This window comes from Bombina bombina, chromosome 6 (assembly GCF_027579735.1).
Source record: "Bombina bombina isolate aBomBom1 chromosome 6, aBomBom1.pri, whole genome shotgun sequence".
Classification (NCBI taxonomy): domain Eukaryota; kingdom Metazoa; phylum Chordata; class Amphibia; order Anura; family Bombinatoridae; genus Bombina; species Bombina bombina.
This window is the reverse complement of record NC_069504.1, coordinates 319,131,568-319,155,139: the sequence shown is the minus strand read 5'-3', so window position 1 is coordinate 319,155,139 and position 23,572 is coordinate 319,131,568. Positions and strand designations below refer to the sequence as shown.

Genomic DNA, 23,572 nt, shown 5'->3' with positions numbered 1-23,572 from the left:
GTATAAATAGATACAGTGTATAAATTGATAGAGTGTCTAGGAAATGTCTAAACAATGAAATAATTGGGCAGTGCCAAGATATAATGAATTGCAATAAAATTGTCAAACCAGTGGTAAAAATGATAAAGAAATTAATCAATGTCCAATCGTATATGCAAATAGGTAAGGCTATACCAAAATTTAATAAAAATGCAACATAAACATTCAATAAAATCAATCTTTATAAAAAAGATAACACTAGCAAAAAACCGACGTCTTCGTTAACTAAGAAAAAAAGGTTGCCACCACATTGAAAAATAGGAGGGATAAAAAACAGTCAATGAATGTCTTATTCTTTAAACAATGTGAATAAATCCGGATAAGTAATTAGTCTGTGAGCACAAACAGCAGGCTTACCCTCAGGCTGTGTTTAGCTCTATTGCCTCTGTGAGTGATAGAGCTAAACTGCCAACAAAAAGGTTGGCGTAACTTGGTGCAAAGAGTTACGCCAACCTTTTTGTTGGCAGTTGGGAAGAATCTTTCTTCTAGGATGGTAACTATGGTGCAGACCTTGTGCTCTATAGACGGTACATTGATGACGTCCTGATAATATGGAGAGGGTCCGAATTAAAACTAAAAAATCTGTTTATAGATATGAACGCCAATGATAGAGGTCTAAAATTTACTTTTGATTACAGTAGGGACAAAGTTGTCTTTTTGGATCTAGAAATTATGGTGATCAATAACTCTTTGGAAACAAAAACTCATTTTAAGGAGGTTGACTCCAACAGTTTTATACACACTAATAGTTGCCACCTCCAACAATGGAAAGATAACATTCCTGTAGGACAAAGTCTGAGGGTAAGGAAAAATTGTTCTAGACTCTCAGACTTTGAGAACCAAATTGGGGTCCTTGTTGAGAAATTCAAAGATAGGGGCTATAATGATGAGGTTGTCAATAAGGCTGTGATAAGGGCAAGAGAAACTGATAGGAAATCTCTCCTCTCATACAAACAAAAGAATATTAAAGAAAATTCAGAAGTAATTGATGTACCCTTCGTCATGGAATATAGTGTAGACCATGGCCTTATGAGAAGGATTCTAAATAAACATTGGGCTATACTTAAAGCAGATTCTGTACTGGTAGAATTACTTCCATGTAAACCTAGAATGATTTTTAGAAAATCTAAAAATTTTAAATCCATTTTGGCACCTAGTGTTCATAATGTAAACAAAAAACAGGGCTCCACTCAAAAGAATTTATATGGAGAGAGGATATCAGGCTTCTTCCCTTGCTACTCCTGTAAGGCTTGCAAACATAGTGATAAAAGACGTACAGTAAGTGTTCATAAGTCAGGAGAAGAAATTACTATTAAAGATTGTATCAGATGTACTACTAAGGGGGTCATTTATGCTCTTAAATGCACGTGTAATTTGGAGAAATGAAAAGAATGATTAGGGACAGAATAAGGGAGCATCTCCTGTGTATTGAGAAGGGAATTGATGACACTAACCTCTACAAGCACTTTAAACAAGTACATAATCGTAGAACCAAGGATTTAAAATATTGAGGAATATTGCAAGTCAAGCAGAATTGGAGGGGTGGCAATATAGAAAAAAATTTAAAACTTAAAGAGGCTGAATACATTTATAGATATGATACGTTATTACCTGCTGGCCTAAATTCTGAGTTGGACATCTCCCCATTTCTAAAGGACTAAAACTTATTGGATTATTTTTTGTCAGTTTATTTTTTAATGAAACCAATGGATTAATGTATAGTATATGTTAAAACCCCCCTTTTTGAAATATAAATTCTGTATCTTGAAACTATCCTTTTATAGACCTTGTCTTCTTCTATCTCATCAATTAATATTCCTATTGATATTTCTCTTGTAAGGTGTATCCAGTCCACGGATCATCCATTACTTGTGGGATATTCTCCTTCCCAACAGGAAGTTGCAAGAGGACACCCACAGCAGAGCTGGTATATAGCTCCTCCCCTAACTGCCATATCCAGTCATTCTCTTGCAACTCTCAACAAAGATGGAGGTAGTAAGAGGAAAGTGGTGAAATATAGTTAGTTTTGTCTTCAATCAAAAGTTTATTATTTTTAAATGGTACCGGAGTTGTACTATTTTATCTCAGGCAGCTTTTAGAAGAAGAATCTGCCTGCGTTTTCTATGATCTTAGCAGAAGTAACTAAGATCCACTGCTGTTCTCTGAGGAGTGAGGTAACTGCAGAGGGAGAATGGCGTGCATGTTATCCTGCAATGAGGTATGTGCAGTTTTAAGTTTTTCTAGGGATGGAATTGCTAGAAAATGCTGCTGATACCGGATTAATGTAAGTTAAGCCTAAATACAGTGATTTAATAGCGGCTAGTATCAGGCTTACTATCAGAGATATATACTTTTATAAATGTGCAATATAAAACGTTTGCTGGCATGTTTAATCGTTTTTATATATGCTTTGGTGATAAAACTTATTGGGGCCTAGTTTTTTCAGTTTCCTGAGGCTTTCCACTGTTGTAGTATGAGTGAGAGGGGCCTATTTTAGCGCTTTTTTGCGCAGTTAAAATTGCAGACAGACATTCAGCTTCCCTCAGCAGTCCCCTGCATGCTATAGGACATCTCTGAAGGGCTCTAAAGGCTTCAAAAGTCATTTTTTGAGGAAGGTAGGGCCACAGCTGAGCTGTGGCAGTTGTTGTGACTGTTTAAAAAACGTTTAATTCGTTTTTTTGATCCGTTTTTTGCATTAGGGGGTTAATCATCCATTTTCAAGTGGGTGCAATGCTCTGCTAACCTATTACATACACTGTAAAAAAAATTGGTTGAATTACTGCCTTTTTTTCACTGTTTTTCAAATTTTGACAAAATTTGTTTCTCTTAAAGGCACAGTACCGTTTTTTATATTTGCCTGTTAACTTGATGTAAAGTATTTTCCAAGCTTGCTAGTCTCATTGCTAGTCTGTATAAACATGTCTGACATAGAGGAAACTCCTTGTTCATTATGTTTAAAAGCCATGGTGGAACCCCATATGAGAATGTGTACTAAATGTATTGATTTCACTTTAAACAATAAAGATCAGCTTTTATCTTTAAAAAACTTATCACCAGAGGATTCTGACGAGGGGGAATTTATGCAGACTAACTCTCCCCACGTGTCAGACCCTTTGACTCCCGCTCAAGGGACTCACGCTCAAATGGTGCCAAGTACATCAAGGACGCCCATAGCGATTACTTTACAAGACATGGCGGCAGTCATGGATAATACACTGTCAGCGGTATTAGCCAGGCTGCCTGAATTTAGAGGAAAGCGTGATAGCTTTGGTGTTAGGCGTAATACAGAGCATACAGACGCTTTACGAGCCATGTCTGATACTGCCTCACAATATGCAGAAGCTGAGGAAGGAGAGCTTCAGTCCACAGGGACTTATGGCAGACGGTCCCTAAGGTGGAGGGAGCAGGTTCTACTTTAGCAAAGCGTACTACTATCCCTGTCGAGGACAGTTGTGCTTTTTCAGATCCTATGGATAAAAAATTAAAGGGTTACCTTAAGAAAATGTTTATTCAACAAGGTTTTATCCTGCAACCCCTTGCATGCATTGCGCCTGTCACTGCTGCTGCGGCGTTCTGGTTTGAGTCTCTGGAAGAGGCTTTACAGACAATGACGAATTAACAAGCTTAGAGCACTTAAGCTAGCTAATTCTTTTGTTTCTGATGCCATTGTTCATTTGACTAAACTAACGGCTAAGAATACTGGATTTGCCATCCAGGCGCGTAGGGCGCTATGGCTTAAATCTTGGTCAGCTGATGTGACTTCAAAGTCTAAACTACTTAACATTCCCTTCAAGGGGCAGACCCTATTCGGGCCTGGTTTGAAGGAAATTATTGCTGACATTACTGGAGGTAAAGGTCATGCCCTTCCTCAGGACAGGTCCAAATCAAGGGCCAAGCAGTCTAATTTTCGTACCTTTCGAAACTCCAATGCAAGTGCTGCATCAACTTCCTCTGCTACAAAAAAAGAGGGAACTTTTGCTCAGTCCAAGATGGCCTGGAAACCTAACCAGTCCTGGAACAAAGGCAAGCAGGCCAAAAAGCCTGCTGCTGCCTCTAAGACAGCATGAAGGAATGGCCCCCTATCCGGTAACGGATCTAGTAGAGGGCAGACTTTCTCTCTTCGCCCAGGTGTTGGCAAGAGATGTTCAGGATCCCTGGGCATTGGAGATTATATCTCAGGGGTATCTTCTGGACTTCAAGGCTTCTCCTCCACAAGGGAGATTTCACCTTTCACGATTATCTGTCAACTAGATAAAGAAAGAGGCATTCTTACACTGTGTGCAAGACCTCCTAGTTATGGGAGTGATCCATCCAGTTCCAAAGGAGGAACAGGGACAGAGATTTTACTCAAATCTGTTTGTGGTTCCCAATAAAGAGGGAACCTTCAGACCAATCTTGGATCTAAAGATCTTAAACAAATTCCTCAGAGTTCCATCATTCAAAATGGAAACTATTTGGACCATCCTACCTATGATCCAGGAGGGTCAATATATGACTACGGTGGATCTAAAGGATGCTTACCTTCACATTCTGATACACAAAGATCATCATCGGTTCCTAAGGTTTGCCTTTCTGGACAGGCATTACCAGTTTGTGGCTTTTCCATTGGGTTAGCTACAGCCCCAAGAATTTTTGCAAAGGTTCTGGGGGCGCTTCTGGCGGTCCTAAGGCCGCGGGGCATAGCAGTGGCCCCTTATCCAGATGACATCCTGATACAGGCGTCAAATTTCCAAATTGCCAAGTCCCATACGGACATAGTTCTGGCATTTCTGAGGTCGCACGGGTGGAAAGTGAACAAGGAAAAGAGTTCTCTATCCCCACTCACAAGAGTCTCCTTCCTAGGGACTCTGATAGATTCTGTAGAAATGAAAATTTACCTGACGGAGTCCAGGATATCAAAACTTCTAAATTCTTGATGTGTTCTCCATTCTATTCCGCGTCCTTCGGTGGCTCAGTGCATGGAGGTAATCGGCTTAATGGTAGCGGCAATGGACATAGTTCCGTTTGCGCGCCTACATCTCAGACCGCTGCAACTATGCATGCTCAGTCAGTGGAATGGGGATTACACAGATTTGTCCCCTCTACTAAATCTGAATCAAGAGACCAGAGATTCTCTTCTCTGGTGGCTATCTCGGGTCCACCTGTCCAAAGGTATGACCTTTTGCAGGCCAGATTGGTCAATTGTAACGACAGATGCCAGCCTTCTAGGTTGGGGTGCAGTCTGGAACTCCCTGAAGGCTCAGGGATCATGGACTCAGGAGGAGAAACTCCTTCCAATAAATATTCTGAAATTGAGAGCGATATTCAATGCTCTTCAAGCTTGGCCTCAGTTATCAACTCTGAGGTTCATCAGATTTCAGTCGGACAACATCACGACTGTGGCTTAGATCATCCATCAAGGGGGAACAAGGAGTTCCCTAGCGATGTTAGAAGTCTCCAAGATGATTCGCTGGACAGAGAGACACTCTTGCCACCTCTCAGCGATCCATATCCCAGGTGTAGAGAACTGGGAGGCGGATTTTCTAAGTCGCCAGACTTTTCATCCGGGGGAGTGGGAACTCCATCCGGAGGTGTTTGCTCAATTGATTCATCGTTGGGGCAAACCAGAACTGGATCTCATGGCGTCTAGCCAGAACGCCAAGCTTCCTTGTTATGGTTCCAGGTCCAGGGACCCAGAAGCGACGCTGATAGATGCTCTAGCAGCGCCTTGGTCTTTCAACCTGGCTTATGTGTTTCCACCGTTTCCTCTGCTCCCTCGACTGATTGCCAAAATCAAGCAGGAGAGAGCATCGGTGATCTTGATAGCACCTGCGTGGCCACACAGGACCTGGTATGCAGACCTAGTGGACATGTCATCCTTTCCACCATGGACTCTGCCTTTGAGACAAGACCTTCTACTACAAGGTCCTTTCAATCATCCAAATCTAATTTTCTGAGACTGACTGCCTGGAGATTGAACGCTTGATTTTATCAAAGTGTGGCTTCTCCGAGTCAGTCATTGATACCCTAATACAGGCAAGAAAGCCTGTCACCAGGAAAATCTACCATAAGATATGGCGTAAATATCTTTATTGGTGTGAATCCAAGAATTACTCATGGAGTAAGGTTAGGATTCCCAGGATATTGTCTTTTCTCCAAGAGGGTTTGGAAAAAGGATTATCAGCTAGTTCTTTAAAGGGACAGATTTCTGCCCAGTCTATTCTTTTGCACAAGCGTCTGGCAGATATTCCAGACGTTCAGGCATTTTGTCAGGCTTTGGTTAGAATCAAGCCTGTGTTTAAACCTGTTGCTCCTCCATGGAGCTTAAACTTGGTTCTTAAAGTTCTTCAAGGGGTTCCGTTTGAACCTCTTCATTCTATAGATATTAAACTTTTATCTTGGAAAGTTCTTTTTTTGATGGCTATTTCCTCGGCTCGTAGAGTCTCCGAGTTATCTGCTTTACAATGTGATTCTCCTTATCTGATCTTCCATGCAGATAAGGTAGTTCTGCGTACAAAACCTGGGTTTTTGCCTAAGGTTGTATCTACTAAGAATATCAATCAAGAGATTGTTGTTCCTTCATTGTGCCCTAATCCTTCTTCAAAGAAGGAACGTCTTTTACATAATCTGGACGTAGTCCGTGCTTTAAAGTTTTACTTACAAGCTACTAAAGATTTTCGTCAAACATCTGCTTTGTTTGTTGTTTACTCTGGACAGAGGAGAGGTCAAAAGGCTTTGGCAACCTCTCTTTCTTTTTGGCTAAGAAGCATAATACGCTTAGCCTATGAGACTGCTGGACAGCAGCCCCCTGAAAGGATTACAGCTCATTCTACTAGAGCTGTGGCTTCCACTTGGGCCTTTAAAAATGAGGCTTCTGTTGAACAGATTTGCAAGGCGGCGACTTGGTCTTCACTTCATACTTTTTCAAAATTCTACAAATTTGATACTTTTGCTTCTTCGGAGGCTATTTTTGGGAGAAAGGTTCTACAGGCAGTGGTACCTTCCGTTTAAGTACCTACCTTGTCCCTCCCTTCATCCGTGTACTTTAGCTTTGGTATTGGTATCCCACAAGTAATGGATGATCCGTGGACTGGATACACCTTACAAGAGAAAACACAATTTATGCTTACCTTATAAATTTATTTCTCTTGTGGTGTATCCAGTCCACGGCCCGCCCTGTCAGTTTAAGGCAGGTCAAAATTTAAATTTAAACTACAGTCACCACTGCACCCTATGGTTTCTCCTTTCTCGGCTTGTTTCGGTCGAATGACTGGATATGGCAGTTAGGGGAGGAGCTATATAGCAGCTCTGCTGTGGGTGTCCTCTTGCAACTTCCTGTTGGGAAGGAGAATATCCCACAGGTAATGGATGATCCATGGACTGGATACACCACAAGAGAAATAAATTTATCAGGTAATCATAAATTGTGTTTTTTAACCAACTTATTTTGTAGTTCTGCAATATTTTCAATGTTTTTAATATAAGTATCACTATTGCACTTTATAAACCTATACTCTAATCACTTTAAGGGACTTATTTGTATTAGTCTAGCTATTAGGAATTCTATATGTATAAACAGAAATTATTTGGTTGCCTTAAATAACATAGGTTTGTCAATACCACCTTTAATACCTTATACCACCTCAAATGTCACTCATTCAATTTGACCAATGAAAATTGGGAAACACCTTTAAAAAGGTGCACATGTTGCAACAAATTTATCTTGAAAAAGCCCTGTATAGGGAGAAACTCGTTGATGTAAGTTGCAACCCACAGACATTATATACTGCTTCTGTAGCTGAAGCTACAACTTTTATTCCATTATTTGGAACTGTGACGCTTGTGAACCCTGATTGAAAAGATTGGAACAATCATCTAAAAAGTCAGCACAATCTAACAAGCCAGCACGACCAAACTCCATATTGGTACTTAGGCATACACTGAGAACTGCCAATTCGGCCTGCAGCGAGGTCATTGACCCTTCTCAATTGGAAGTACTGTCTACTTATTCTACAATCTGCAATCTCCACACACCACCTTCAAAGAGTACCCTGCGTGCTTTCAGGCACTAACGAGCGGATACTCTGTGTTGTGGAGTACGGCAGCCACATTTTCAAGCTGATCCGAAAAAGGACCAATCAGATTGTTCATCCAGGACAGCGCCCATAAAGGTGACGTCATCCCGCTACGGCTGTAATTTCACTCACAGAGGCAATAGAGCTAAACACAGCCTGAGGGGTAAGCCTGCCGTTTGTGCTCACAGACTAATTACTTATCCGGATTTATTCACATTGTTTAAAGAATAAGACATTCATTGACTGTTTTTTTTCCCTCCTATTTTTCAATGTGGTGGCAACCTTTTTTTCTTAGTTAACGGAGACGTCCGTTTTTAGCTAGTGTTAGCTTTTTATAAAGATTGATTTTATTGATTGTTTATGTTGCATTTTTATTAAACTTTGGTATAGCCTTACCTATTTGCATATACGATTGGACATTGATTAATTTCTTTATCTTTTTTACCACTGATTTGACAATTTTATTGCAATTCATTATATCTTGGCACTGCCCAATTATTTCATTGTTTAGACATTTCCTAGACACTCTGTATCAATGTATACACTGTATCTATTTATACACTGCTCACATATATTTTAAAATATCTAATATCAATTTGTATTTATTTATACACTGCTCACATATTTTATAATTCATTGTTTTATCCACCTTCAGCTGTAGCGCTCCTGTTTCTAATGTTTGTATTAAATTTCTTGGGAACCATTATAGATTCCCTATCTATGAAGATTTTTCTGAATGAGGTCAGGAAATCTTAGATTTGCGATACATATCTGGTCCTTCAGTCCCCTCCTCGACCATCAGTGGCTCAGTGCATGGTAATCGGACTGATGGTGATGGCAATGGTCATCATTCCGTTTGCTCAGTTTCTTTTCAGACCTCTGCAGATAAACATGATCAAGCAATGGAGTGGAGATTATGCAGACGTTTCTCTTCGAATGCTTCTCAGAGACAAGGGACTCTCTACTATGGTGGTTATTTCTGGATCATCTCTTCCACGGAACCTGCTTTCGCTGACCATCTTGGGTGACTGTGACAACAGATGCCAGCCTTCTAGGATGGGGAGCAGTCCGGGGCTCTCTAAAGGCTCAGGGAACATGGACTCAGTTAGAGTCTGTTCTGCCCATAAACTTTCTGGAACTAAGAGCGATCTACATTGCTCTTCTGGCATGGCCTTAGTTAGCCTCGGTACAGTTTATCATTGTCCAGTTGGACAACATAACGTTAGTGATTTTCATCAATCATCAGGGAGGAACGTGAAGTTCCTTGGCGATGACAGAGGTATCCGAAATTTTTCAGTGGACGGAGGCCCATTCTCGCTGACTGTCGGCAATCCACATCCCAGGGGTGGTCTACTGGGAGGCGGATTTCCTGAGTAGGCAGACCTTTCATTCGAGGGATTGGGAACTCCGTCCGGAAGTGTTTTCCAGCCTGATTCTCAAGTGGGGTCAGCCGGTTTTAGATCTCATGGCATCGCAACAGAATGCCAAGCTCCCGAGATACGGGTCGAGATCCAGGGACCCCCAGGCTGAGCTGATAGATGCTCTGGCGACCCCTTGGTCTTTCAATCTAGCATACCTGTTCCCTCCGTTTGCTATTTCTTTCTCGAGTAATTGCTCGAATCAAACGCAAAAGAGCCTCGATGATCCTCATAGGCCTGGCATCTCAGGTTTTGGTATGCAGATCTGGTGGAGATGACATCTCTACCACCTTGGAGACTTCCATTGAGGAAAGACCTTTTGATTCCGGGACCCTTCCTTCCACTAATTCTAGTTTTTCTGCAGCTGATTGCTTGAAGATTGACCGCTTAATTTTATCCAAGCGGGGTTTTTCTGACTCGGTCATAGTGACCATGGCTCAGGCTTGTAAGCCTGTTACTAGAAGTATTTTCCATAAGATTTGGCTTAAATATCTATTGTTGTGAATCCGAGGGCTACTCATGGAGTAGAGTTAGGATTCCTAGAATTTTGTCTTTTCTCTAAGAGGGTTTCTAGAAAGGTTTTCCGCCGAGTTCACTAAAGAGACAAATCTCGGCCTTATCTATTGTGTTACACAAACGTCTGGCGGATGTTCCAGATGTACAATCTTTTTGTCAGGCCCTGGTCAGTTCTTTGAGCTTATCTATTTCTTAGATATTAAGTTGTTATCTTGGAAAGTTTTATTTCTTCTGCTCGTAGAGTGTCAGAGCTCTCGGCATTGCAGTGTGAGTCTCCTTATCTTATTTTCTATTCAGATAAGGTAGTTTTACGCACTAAATTAGGATTTCTTCCTAAGGTTGTTTCTGATCGGAACATTACTCAGGAGATTGTTGTTCCTTCTTTGTGTCCTAATCCTTCTTTTCAGAAAAGAATGACTTCTGCACAATTTGGACTTGGTCCGTGCTTTAAGGTTTTATTTACAGGCGACTAAGCACTTTCGTCAGTCTTCTTTGTGTTTTTCTCAGGAAAACATAAGTGACAGAAAGCTACGGCTACTTCTCTTTCTTTTTGGCTGAAGAGTATCATACGTTTTGTATATGAGAATGCTGGACAGCAGCCTCCCGAGAGAGTTACGACTCTTTCCACGAGGGCTGTTGCTGCTTCCTCATGGACATTCAAAAATGAGGCTTCTGTAGAACATATTTGCAAGGCTGCAACTTGATCCTCTCTTCACACTTTTTCAAAGTTCTACAATTTTGGCACTTTTGCCTCGGCTGCGGCCGCTTTTGGGAGAAAGGTTCTTCAAGCAATGGTGCCTTCCGTTTAGGTTCCCTGTCTTGTCCCTCCCGTATCATCTTAGTACTCTATATTGGGTATTGAATCCCATTAGTAATTAAGATTAACCGTGGACTCATCGTGTCTTAAAAAAGAAAAGAAAATGTATGCTTACCTGATAAATTTATTTCTTTTTTGACACAATGAGTCCACGGCCCGCCCTGTTTCTTATAAGACAGGTTGTTGGGTATTTTAAACTTCAGACACCTCTGCACCTTGGCTTTTCCTTTCTCTTCCTAACTTCAGTCGAATGACTGGAGTGGGAGGGAAGGGAGGAGCTATTTAACAGCTCTGCTGTGGTGCTCTTTGCCTCCTCCTGCTGACCAGGAGGTGAATATCCCATTAGTAATTAAGATGATCCGTGGACTCATTGTGTCAAAAAAGAAATACATTTATCAGGTAAGCATAAATTTTCTTTTTTTGTTATATCTGATAATTGTTTGGACTGAGTGCCACCCAAACGATTCAGATATCGAACTGCAGAAATATTGTTCATACATAAAAGAATCAAAATTGGAGATTTCTGCTTGATAAAACTCTTTATAGCAAAATAACTTGCAATCAGTTCTAGGCAATTTATATGCAATTTGCGTTCCAAGGAAGTCTATTTGCCTCCCGTTATCTGGGAACCACTTTGGGCGCCTCAACCCGAATTGCTTGCATCCGATTCTATAACATCTGGAGCTTTTCCGAATATAGCTTTGCCATTCCATGCTTCTATATTGGAAAGCCACCAAATCAATTTTGTCCGAGCATCTTCTGATAAAGAGATTTTGTGAGAAAAACTCTTCCTCAAATAAGAAATTTTTAATCTCTGAAGTGCTCTGTAATAAAGGGGGGCTGGGAAAATTGCCTGAATTGAGGCCAAAAGAAGGCCCACAATACGAGCGAGGGTTCTGAAAGGGAAGAACTTTTTCTTTAGTAAATGAGAAATTTCTTATTTGATTTGGTTCACCTTTTTCAAGGGAAGACTCAAAGTAGAAAGAGAGGTGTCTATTAGAAAGCACAAAAACATTAATTTCTGTGAAGGAATGAAAACCGATTTCTTGAAATTGATAAGAATACCCAGGTTCTTTAAAATATTCATAGTTAGATCCAAATGAGAGAGAAGAAGAGATTGATCTTGATTCATTATAAGGATATCGTCCAGATAAATAATTAGACGAACACCCCTTAATCTCAACCAAGCCACCGCCGGTTTTACATTTTTTGTGAATACCCAAGTCGCTGAAGAGAGTCCAAAGGGGGGACAGGTAAACTGCTAAATTTGATTTTTCCAAAGGAATCTGAGAAAATTGCGATGGGATGGATGAATGGGAAATGTCAAGTAAGCATCTGTAAGGTCTAGTCTTACTAACCAGTCTTTGTCCATAAGGCAATCTCTTAGAAGATGAATCCCTTCCATCTTGAAATGGTTGTAAGACAGGAAGGCATTCAGATTCTTCAGATTTATAACATGTCGAAGTGAACCTTCTTTCTTTCTCACGAAAAACAGGTTGCTGAGAAAATATTTTTTGTATTTTGGGGCCAATTCTATAGCCTGTTTGGAGAGAAGTTGATTTATTTCTGTGTCTAAGAGATTTGAATCTGTTTTTTGAAAAAATGATTGGATTTGGAGGATGGGATTGGAAAGGAGAAGAAATAAAATCTAGAAGGAGACCTGAGACAGTCTGAATGACCCAAATGTCTGAAGTTATAGCTTTCCAATGTTTTATGAAAAGGGGCAAACGTCCCCCAACTTGTGTGGGAACAAAATTGTGTTGAGTGAATATAGAGAACTTACCTGAGATGGGTCTTGGACGGGATCTAGCCCTGGAGAATCTTGGGTTCCATGGTCGACTTGATGGGAAGAAGTTTGTAAGGGAGGGGGTTGGAGGAGGGAAGGTTTGAAACTGAGGTCTGTTTAAAAAATATGGACGGCCAGGAAAACGACCTTGTCCTTTCCCAGCCCAGTCAAAAACCCGATTGTAAGAAGGATAAAATACTTTCTTAGTAGTGGTTTTAACCTTATTTAAAGAGTTAAAGGTATTGACATAAGTATTTAGCTCCTTTAAGCCTAAATCTCCAAATAATAAACTCTCAGCCTGGGGACCCATTTCTGTAAGGGGCAAAGTCTGAAATTTTTTTATCTATTCTGCGAGAGATAATCCTTCTATGTTGTGTAGATAAGGCTGTATTAGCATCCCCTAATAAATAAATGGACCTCTGGATCCACTGTCTCATAATATATGGGTCAATTAAAACTTTGTTGACAATGGCTTCTTTTGTAAGCTCAAACATCTTGGTGATAGGACCCAGAGTGTCTAGAAACCTGTCTTGACATGCTTTTAGAAACTTATCAGGACCTTTCTTAATATTAAAGTTTTTTGTACTCACAAATTTGATAATATTAGCATCCACTTCTGGGGTAGCAGAGGATTTATGTGGCAATTCAGGTCTGGGGCATTCAGCCCTAAGGGTAGGTCTAGCTTTGGCCAATAACAATTTTCTTAAGTAGTGATCTAAGAATCTGGCCAGGGTCTCCAATTAGAGGTGCGAGGATGTTGTAAATCCTCAGGGTCTAGGTATTCTTCACCTTCATTATCAATAAGTCTCTTTTTAGATTTTTTACAGAATTTCTGATTTTTTTTTCTTTTTAGGGGTATAAATCAGATGAGCTGTCTGACAATTCTTGAGTATAAATAGATTGCCATGAGTTATTATCATCATTAGGAATACTGGAGTCCGAAAACTCAGATGCAGATATTAAATCTGCCTTCCTTTTATTTGCTTTTTTAGATGGAGTAGCATCTTCAGATTCTGACTCAGAAACAATGTTGTTCTTTTTTATTCAAGATTTAAAGGGACAGTCTAGGCCAAAACAAACTTTCATGATTCAGATAGGGCATGTAATTTTAAACAATTTTCCAATTTACTTTTCTTTCATGTAATTAACAAGAGTCCATGAGCTAGTGACGTATGGGATATACATTCCTACCAGGAGGGGCAAAGTTTCCCAAACCTTAAAATGCCTATAAATACACCCCTCACCACACCCACAAATCAGTTTTACAAACTTTGCCTCCGATGGAGGTGGTGAAGTAAGTTTGTGCTAGATTCTACGTTGATATGCGCTCCGCAGCAAGTTGGAGCCCGGTTTTCCTCTCAGCGTGCAGTGAATGTCAGAGGGATGTGAGGAGAGTATTGCCTATTGAATGCAGTGATCTCCTTCTACGGGGTCTATTTCATAAGGTTCTCTGTTATCGGTCGTAGAGATTCATCTCTTACCTCCCTTTTCAGATCGACGATATACTCTTATATTTACCATTTCCTCTACTGATTCTCGTTTCAGTACTGGTTTGGCTTTCTACAAACATGTAGATGAGTGTCCTGGGGTAAGTAAGTCTTATTTTCTGTGACACTCTAAGCTATGGTTGGGCACTTTATTTATAAAGTTCTAAATATATGTATTCAAACATTTATTTGCCTTGACTCAGAATGTTCAACTTTCCTTATTTCCAGACAGTCAGTTTCATATTTGGGATTATGCTTTAATTATCATATTTTTCTTACCTCAAAAAAATTTGACTTTTTTCCCTGTGGGCTGTTAGGCTCGCGGGGGCTGAAAATGCTTCATTTTATTGCGTCATTCTTGGCGCGGACTTTTTTGGCGCAAAAATTCATTTCCGTTTCCGGCGTCATACGTGTCGCCGGAAGTTGCGTCATTTTTTTGACGTTATTTTGCGCCAAAAATGTCGGCGTTCCGGATGTGGCGTCATTTTTGGCGCCAAAAGCATTTAGGCGCCAAATAATGTGGGCGTCTTATTTGGCGCCAAAAAAATATGGGCGTCGCTTTTGTCTCCACATTATTTCAGTCTCATTTTTCATTTGCTTCTGGTTGCTAGAAGCTTGATGTTTGGCATTTTTTTCCCATTCCTGAAACTGTCTTATAAGGAATTTGATCTATTTTGCTTTATATGTTGTTTTTTCTCTTACATATTGCAAGATGTCTCACGTTGCATCTGAGCCAGAAGATACTACAGGAAAACCTCTGCCTGCTGGATCTACCAAAGCTAAGTGTATCTGCTGTAAACTTTTGGTAGCTATTCCTCCAGCTGTTGTTTGTATTAAATGTCATGACAAACTTGTTAATGCAGATAATATTTCCTTTAGTGATGTACCATTGCCTGTTGCAGTTCCCTCAACATCTAAGGTGCAGAATGTTCCTGATAACATAAGAGATTTTGTTTCTGAATCCATAAAGAAGGCTTTGTCTGTTATTTCTCCTTCTAGTAAACGTAAAAAGTCTTTTAAATCTTCTCTCTCTACAGATGAATTTTTAAATGAACACCATCATTCTGATTCTTTGGACTCTTCTGGTTCAGAGGATTCTGTCTCAGAGATTGATGCTGATAAATCTTCATATTTATTTAAGATGGAATTTATTCGCTCTTTACTTAAAGAAGTACTAATTGCTTTAGAAATAGAGGATTCTAGTCCTCTTGATACTAATTCTATTCGTTTGGATAAGGTTTTTAAAGCTCCTGCGGTTATTCCAGAAGTCTTTCCTGTTCCTAATGCTATTTCTGCAGTAATTGCTAAGGAATGGGATAGATTGGGTAATTCATTTACTCCTTCTAAACGTTTTAAGCAATTATATCCTGTTCCGCCTGACAGATTAGAATTTTGGGACAAAATCCCTAAAGTTGATGGGGCTATTTCTACCCTTGCTAAACGTACTACCATTCCTACATCAGATGGTACCTCGTTTAAGGATCCTTTAGATAGAAAAATTGAATCTTTTCTAAGAAAAGCTTATCTATGTTCAGGTAATCTTCTTAGACCTGCTATATCATTGGCTGATGTTGCTGCAGCTTCAACTTTTTGGTTGGAAACTCTAGCGCAACAAGTAACAAATCGTGATTCTCATGATATTATTATTCTTCTCCAGCATGCTAATAATTTCATCTGTGATGCCATTTTTGATATTATTAGAGTTGATGTTAGATTTATGTCTCTGGCTATCTTAGCCAGAAGAGCTTTATGGCTTAAGACTTGGAATGCTGATATGGCTTCTAAATCAACTCTACTTTCCATTTCTTTCCAGGGAAACAAATTATTTGGTTCTCAGTTGGATTCTATTATTTCAACTGTTACTGGTGGGAAAGGAACTTTTTTACCACAGGATAAAAAGTCTAAAGGTAAAAACAGGGCTAACAATCGTTTTCGTTCCTTTCGTTTCAACAAAGAACAAAAGCCTGATCCTTCGTCCTCAGGAGCAGTTTCAGTTTGGAAACCATCCCCAGTCTGGAATAAATCCAAGCCTGCTAGAAAGGCAAAGCCTGCTTCTAAGTTCACATGAAGGTACGGCCCTCATTCCAGTTCAGCTGGTAGGGGGCAGGTTACGTTTTTTCAAAGAAATTTGGATCAGTTCTGTTCACAATCTTTGGATTCAGAACATTGTTTCAGAAGGGTACAGAATTGGTTTCAAGATGAGACCTCCTGCAAAGAGATTTTTTCTTTCCCATGTCCCAGTAAATCCAGTGAAAGCTCAAGCATTTCTGAATTGTGTTTCAGATCTAGAGTTGGCTGGAGTAATTATGCCAGTTCCAGTTCCGGAACAGGGGATGGGGTTTTATTCAAATCTCTTCATTGTACCAAAGAAGGAGAATTCCTTCAGACCAGTTCTGGATCTAAAATTATTGAATCGTTATGTAAGGATACCAACGTTCAAGATGGTAACTGTAAGGACTATATTGCCTTTTGTTCAGCAAGGGAATTATATGTCCACAATAGATTTACAGGATGCATATCTGCATATTCCGATTCATCCAGATCATTATCAGTTCCTGAGATTCTCTTTTCTAGACAAGCATTACCAATTTGTGGCTCTACCGTTTGGCCTTGCTACAGCTCCAAGAATTTTCACAAAGATTCTCGGTGCCCTTCTGTCTGTAATCAGAGAACAGGGTATTGTGGTATTTCCTTATTTGGACGATATCTTGGTACTTGCTCCGTCTTTACATTTAGCAGAGTCTCATACGAATCGACTTGTGTTGTTTCTTCAAGATCATGGTTGGAGGATCAATTTACCAAAAAGTTCTTTGATTCCTCAAACAAGGGTAACCTTTCTGGGTTTCCAGATAGATTCAGTGTCCATGACTTTGTCTTTAACAGACAAGAGACGTCTAAAATTGATTACAGCCTGTCGAAACCTTCAGTCTCAATCATTCCCTTCGGTAGCCTTATGCATGGAAATTCTAGGTCTTATGACTGCTGCATCGGACGCGATCCCCTTTGCTCGTTTTCACATGCGACCTCTTCAGCTCTGTATGCTGAACCAATGGTGCAGGGATTACACGAAGATATATCAATTAATATCTTTAAAACCGATTGTTCGGCACTCTCTGACGTGGTGGACAGATCACCATCGTTTAATTCAGGGGGCTTCTTTTGTTCTTCCGACCTGGACTGTAATTTCAACAGATGCAAGTCTCACAGGTTGGGGAGCTGTGTGGGGATCTCTGACGGCACAAGGAGTTTGGGAATCTCAGGAGGTGAGATTACCGATCAATATCTTGGAACTCCGTGCAGTTTTCAGAGCTCTTCAGTTTTGGCCTCTTCTGAAGAGAGAATCGTTCATTTGTTTTCAGACAGACAATGTCACAACTGTGGCATACATCAATCATCAAGGAGGGACTCACAGTCCTCTGGCTATGAAAGAAGTATCTCGAATTTTGGTTTGGGCGGAATCCAGCTCCTGTCTAATCTCTGCGGTTCATATCCCAGGTGTAGACAATTGGGAAGCGGATTATCTCAGTCGCCAAACGTTGCATCCGGGCGAATGGTCTCTTCACCCAGAGGTATTTCTTCAGATTGTTCAAATGTGGGGGCTCCCAGAGATAGATCTGATGGCCTCTCATCTAAACAAGAAACTTCCCAGGTATCTGTCCAGATCCCGGGATCCTCAGGCGGAGGCAGTGGATGCATTATCACTTCCTTGGAAGTATCATCCTGCCTATATCTTTCCGCCTCTAGTTCTTCTTCCAAGAGTATTCTCCAAGATTCTGAGGGAATGCTCGTTTGTTCTGCTAATAGCTCCGGCATGGCCTCACAGGTTTTGGTATGCGGATCTTGTCCGGATGGCATCTTGCCAACCATGGACTCTTCCGTTAAGACCAGACCTTCTGTCTCAAGGTCCTTTTTTCCATCCGGATCTGAAATCCTTAAATTTAAAGGTATGGAGATTGAACGCTTGATTCTTGGTCATAGAGGTTTCTCTGACTCCGTGATTAATACTATGTTACAGGCTCGTAAATCTGTATCTCGAGAGATATATTATAGAGTCTGGAAGACTTATATTTCTTGGTGTCTTTCTCATAATTTTTCTTGGCATTCTTTTAGAATACCGAGAATTTTACAGTTTCTTCAGGATGGTTTAGATAAGGGTTTGTCCGCGAGTTCTTTGAAAGGACAAATCTCCGCTCTTTCTGTTCTTTTTCACAGAAAGATTGCTATTCTTCCTGATATTCATTGTTTTGTACAAGCTTTGGTTCGTATAAAACCTGTCATTAAGTCAATTTCTCCTCCATGGAGTTTGAATTTGGTTTTGGGAGCTCTTCAAGCTCCTCCGTTTGAACCTATGCATTCATTGGACGTTAAATTACTTTCTTGGAAAGTTTTGTTCCTTTTGGCCATCTCTTCTGCTAGAAGAGTTTCTGAATTATCTGCTCTTTCGTGTGAGTCTCCTTTTCTGATTTTTCATCAGGATAAGGCGGTGTTGCGAACTTCTTTTGAATTTTTACCTAAAGTTGTGAATTCCAACAACATTAGTAGAGAAATTGTGGTTCCTTCTTTATGTCCTAATCCTAAGAATTCTAAGGAGAAATCATTACATTCTTTGGATGTTGTTAGAGCTTTGAAATATTATGTTGAAGCTACGAAATCTTTCCGTAAGACTTCTAGTCTATTTGTTATCTTTTCCGGTTCTAGGAAAGGCCAGAAAGCTTCTGCCATTTCTTTGGCATCTTGGTTGAAATCTTTAATTCATCTTGCCTATGTTGAGTCGGGTAAAATTCCGCCTCAAAGAATTACAGCTCATTCTACTAGGTCAGTTTCTACTTCCTGGGCGTTTAGGAATGAAGCTTCGGTTGACCAGATCTGCAAAGCAGCAACTTGGTCCTCTTTGCATACTTTTACTAAATTCTACCATTTTGATGTATTTTCTTCTTCTGAAGCAGTTTTTGGTAGAAAAGTTCTTCAGGCAGCGGTTTCAGTTTGAATCTTCTGCTTATGTTTTTTGTTAAACTTTATTTTGGGTGTGGATTATTTTCAGCAGGAATTGGCTGTCTTTATTTTATCCCTCCCTCTCTAGTGACTCTTGTGTGGAAAGATCCACATCTTGGGTAGTCATTATCCCATACGTCACTAGCTCATGGACTCTTGTTAATTACATGAAAGAAAACATAATTTATGTAAGAACTTACCTGATAAATTCATTTCTTTCATATTAACAAGAGTCCATGAGGCCCACCCTTTTTTGTGGTGGTTATGATTTTTTTTGTATAAAGCACAATTATTCCAATTCCTTATTTTATATGCTTCGCACTTTTTTTCTTATCACCCCACTTCTTGGCTATTCGTTAAACTGATTTGTGGGTGTGGTGAGGGGTGTATTTATAGGCATTTTAAGGTTTGGGAAACTTTGCCCCTCCTGGTAGGAATGTATATCCCATACGTCACTAGCTCATGGACTCTTGTTAATATGAAAGAAATGAATTTATCAGGTAAGTTCTTACATAAATTATGTTTTATCACCAATTTTGCTTTGTTCTCTTGGTATTCTTAGTTGAAAGCTAAACCTAGGAGGTTCATATGCTAATTTCTTAGACCTTGAAGCCCACCTCTTTCAGATTGCATTTTAACAGTTTTTCACCACTAGAGGGTGTTAGTTCACGTATTTCATATAGATAACACTGTGCTCGTGCACGAGAAGTTATCTGGGAGCAGGCACTGATTGGCTAGACTGCAAGTCTGTCAAAAGAACTGAAAAAAGGGGCAGTTTGCAGAGGCTTAGATACAAGATAATCACAGAGGTTAAAAGTATATTATTATAACTGTGTTTGTTATGCAAAACTGGGAAATGGGTAATAAAGGGATTATCTATCTTTTAAAACAATAAAAATTCTGGTGTAGACTGTCCCTTTAACTCTGTCTGGGGTATCAAGACTGAAAACTCCTTTCTTAATTTTCTTTTGTAATAATACATTTTTTTATCTCTTAGTTAAATGTTTTTTTCTTAATTTTAGCTTTCTTAGGAGAAAAAGTATTCTCAATGACAGTGTTAGAAACTGTCTGGGATTTATTCCTGTAATCTTTAATAGTATTATCCACATTGCCTGTAAAAGACCCCTCAGAAAAGGAATCTGAATCTTCAACAAACATTTGAAATTTAAGTAGTTCAAATGTTAAATAAATATGTATATGAGAGGTAAATGGCAATAAACGATATAGTAGAAATTCAAGCAACTACTACGTAAATTCCCCCCCCTCCCCCAAAAAAATAATACCAGACTATTTAACCCTTTCGTGACCGGGTTATAAAGATGTAGACAAATTGAAATCAGGCGATCGTGCAAACGATTGCTAGATTTCAATTATGGGATTGGGTCTGGGGGGCGTCCCTATGATGCTAGGAACACCCTCCAGACCACGATCAAATCCTGCAAGCGCAATAGGCTTCAGGACAGCCGTTGGCTACGACGTTGTATTCCGTCATAAAGGCTTCAAAGCCCAGTGCCATTGTGATGGAATACAACGGCATAACGGCGTGAAAAGATTAAAAGGTTAATAACACTAACGTTAAATATAACAGTTGAAAATAACATTAACTAAATGTAGCAACAGTAACAAGTTTAGCCAAACAGAGAGATATTGAAATAGTAGCAAAACCGCTCTGAGGAGAATCAGTGTGACAGGGAGAGAGGGCGGGAATGCAAAGACGTCACAGCTGAGTGTAAAATGGAGGCGTCACCACAGGGGGCGTGGCCACACAGGTAAACAGAAAATGGAGAATGGACTAGCATAAACAAGTAAGAAAAGAAGTTAAAGCACAAAGGGAATGAAAATATAGCAAAACGAAGCCCAGGGAAGCTTCAACAATAAGGAAATGGGTTTGGAAAGAGAAAAACGTATAGTGAAAAAAAACGGACCAAAATATAACTTTTTGCAATAAAAGAAATAACAGAAATTATATAAGAAATGTCACAATGTTAAGAAAAACAATATAAAATAAAAAAAATGAAAGAAAATTCTTTATTTCAATAATGAAAAAACCAACAAGAAAAATAATGTTATGATACTTATCTTTTTGAGAGCAGCAAAGTGAAAAGAGGCAGTTGGAATATTATTGGGACTGTTTATACTAGAATGAACTTTTCTGATTGGTCTGCCCTGGATCACACCATTCAGAGTTGTTTCTCATTTGGTTACCATATTCATTTCTGTTATTTCTATGTTAAATTTTTAATTTGTATTATGTTACTTTGAATGGCTGTTGAGCAGTAAAGGAAAAGGCTTATGCAAAATAGGAGTCTCTGTCCTTGTAATAAAATTCACATTTTAGGTTTTTAGGCATATTCTACAGTAATCTATCTAAATTTTGTTCAAACTTGTTTATAAGGAATATAGATTGTTTGTTTGTTTTTTCTTTTTAAAGGAAGCCGATGGAATTGCTTTCCAGTATTGGGCACTATTTGATGGTCACGCTGGAGCTGGGGCTGCTGTTGTGGCATCCAAACTGCTTCAACACCGCATTACTGAGCAGCTGCAGGATATAGTTGATATTCTGAAAAACTCTGCAGTTTTGCCACCTACATGTTTAGGGGAGGATCCAGAAGTCACTTCATCTAATAGTAGGACACTAACTAGGGCAGCTTCACTGCGTGGGGCAGTTGGTGCTCCAGGTTCACCCAGCACACCACAATCTCGGTTCTTCACAGAGAAAAAGATCCCTCATGAGTGTCTTGTTATTGGAGCCATTGAAAATGCCTTTAAGGAAATGGTAAGTACAACATTATTCGCTGGATTTGAGCCTACACTGACTTTTTGGCATTGCATTTTTATGTCTCTTTTTGTACTTCAGGATTTGAAGCGAGAGTAATGCATAAAACACATTTACAGAAGCTTGTGTGTGTGTATACAGTGCAAAGAGCTGTCTATAGAAAAAACCTGGAGATGAGAATAGCCTTTCTCTTACTTGGTGTATTCAGTCCACGGATTCATCCTTACTTGTGGGATATTCTCAATCCCTACAGGAAGTGGCAAAGAGAGCACACAGCAAAGCTGTCCATATAGCTCCCCTCAGGCTCCGCCCCCCCCAGTCATTCTCTTTGCCGTTCTAACAAGTAGCATCTCCACGGGGGTGGTAAAGAGTATGTGGTGTTAGATTTGTAGTTTTATTTCTTCAATCAAGAGTTTGTTATTTTAAAATAGTGCCGGTTTGTACTATTTACTCTGAGGCAGAACAGTGATGAAGATTTCTGCTGAGAGGAATATGATTTTAGCACCAGTAACTAAAATCCATTGCTGTTCCCACGCAGGACTGTTGAATACCAGAGAACTTCAGTTGGGGGGAACAGTTTGCAGGCTTAACTGCTTAAGGTATGCTCAGTCATTTTTTTTCTAACAAGACCTGGTAATGCTAGAAGACTGATAGAAATCCCCATGTGGAAAGGTAAGCCATTTTCTGAGACTCATTATAGAATTATGGCTTAGTTTACAGGGCTTAAATCACAGGTGGACACTGTTATGGGTAAAATCAATTATTTTTTTAATATAATCTGATGTTTGCACAAGTGTTTATCATGTTTGGAACACTTTTTAGGGGTTTTATACGCCTGGCATAATTTTAGACACCTATTTAGGCTTAGGAAGGCCTCACAGCTCTGGAGTGAAGAGGGAGAGGGCCTAATTTTCGCGCCTCAGTTGCACAGTTCTTTTACAAGATAAGCTTCATGCAGCTTCACATGTAGAGTCCAGAGACTGCAGGAGGACTACAGGGAGGCTTATTTTTGTTCCACAACTAATCCCCAAGGAAGGTAGTGTGTTAAACTGGTGGCCAGCTACAATTTGCTCCGGTTTGGGCAATAAGGGGTTAATTGGCTTGAAACTTGGTGTGCAATATTTTCAAAGCATTAGGATCATATGGTGTAAATTTCATAAAGATCGGATGTTTTTTTGAGATTTGGTAAAAAAGTGTGTGCTGTTTATTATTTAAATGCACAGTAACGTTTTTTCAAAAAGTGTATTTTTCTGTATTTGAGTGCTATCTAAGTCTGTCTAACATGTCTGAGCCTACTGATAGACCTTGTTCTATGTGTTTAAAAGCCATGGCGGTACCCCCATTGCATTTGTGTTTAAAGTGTGCTAAAGTATCTAAACATTTTAATGACTATGCAGTGACACTTAAAAATGTAGCCCAAGATGATTCTTTGACGGAAGGTAATGAGGATAGTCCTCCTTCCTCTCCCCATGTGTCGACACCAGTTACGCCCGCGCAAGTGTTGCCTAGTACCTCTAGCGCATTGTGCCCTATTACATTACAACAATTAGCAGCAGTCATGGATAATTCCCTTGCGGCATTTCTATCCAAACTGCCAGTTTTTCCAAAAAAGCGTGATGGCTCAGTTTTAAGAACAAAGGATGAGCAATCAGAAGCTTTGGATGATTTATCTGTAGTACCCTCACAA

General features: G+C 39.8%; 1 protein-coding gene across 1 annotated transcript in view; it reads left to right on the top strand.

Annotated features, from left to right (window-relative positions):
- PPM1H (protein phosphatase, Mg2+/Mn2+ dependent 1H) overlaps nt 1–23,572 on the top strand; it is a 683,070-nt gene that overhangs the window by 220,386 nt on the left and 439,112 nt on the right. Inside the window, exon 3 of the mRNA XM_053716939.1 lies at nt 21,541–21,885. Coding sequence (XP_053572914.1) covers nt 21,541–21,885 — 345 coding nt within the window. The remainder of the gene's footprint in view (nt 1–21,540; nt 21,886–23,572) is intronic.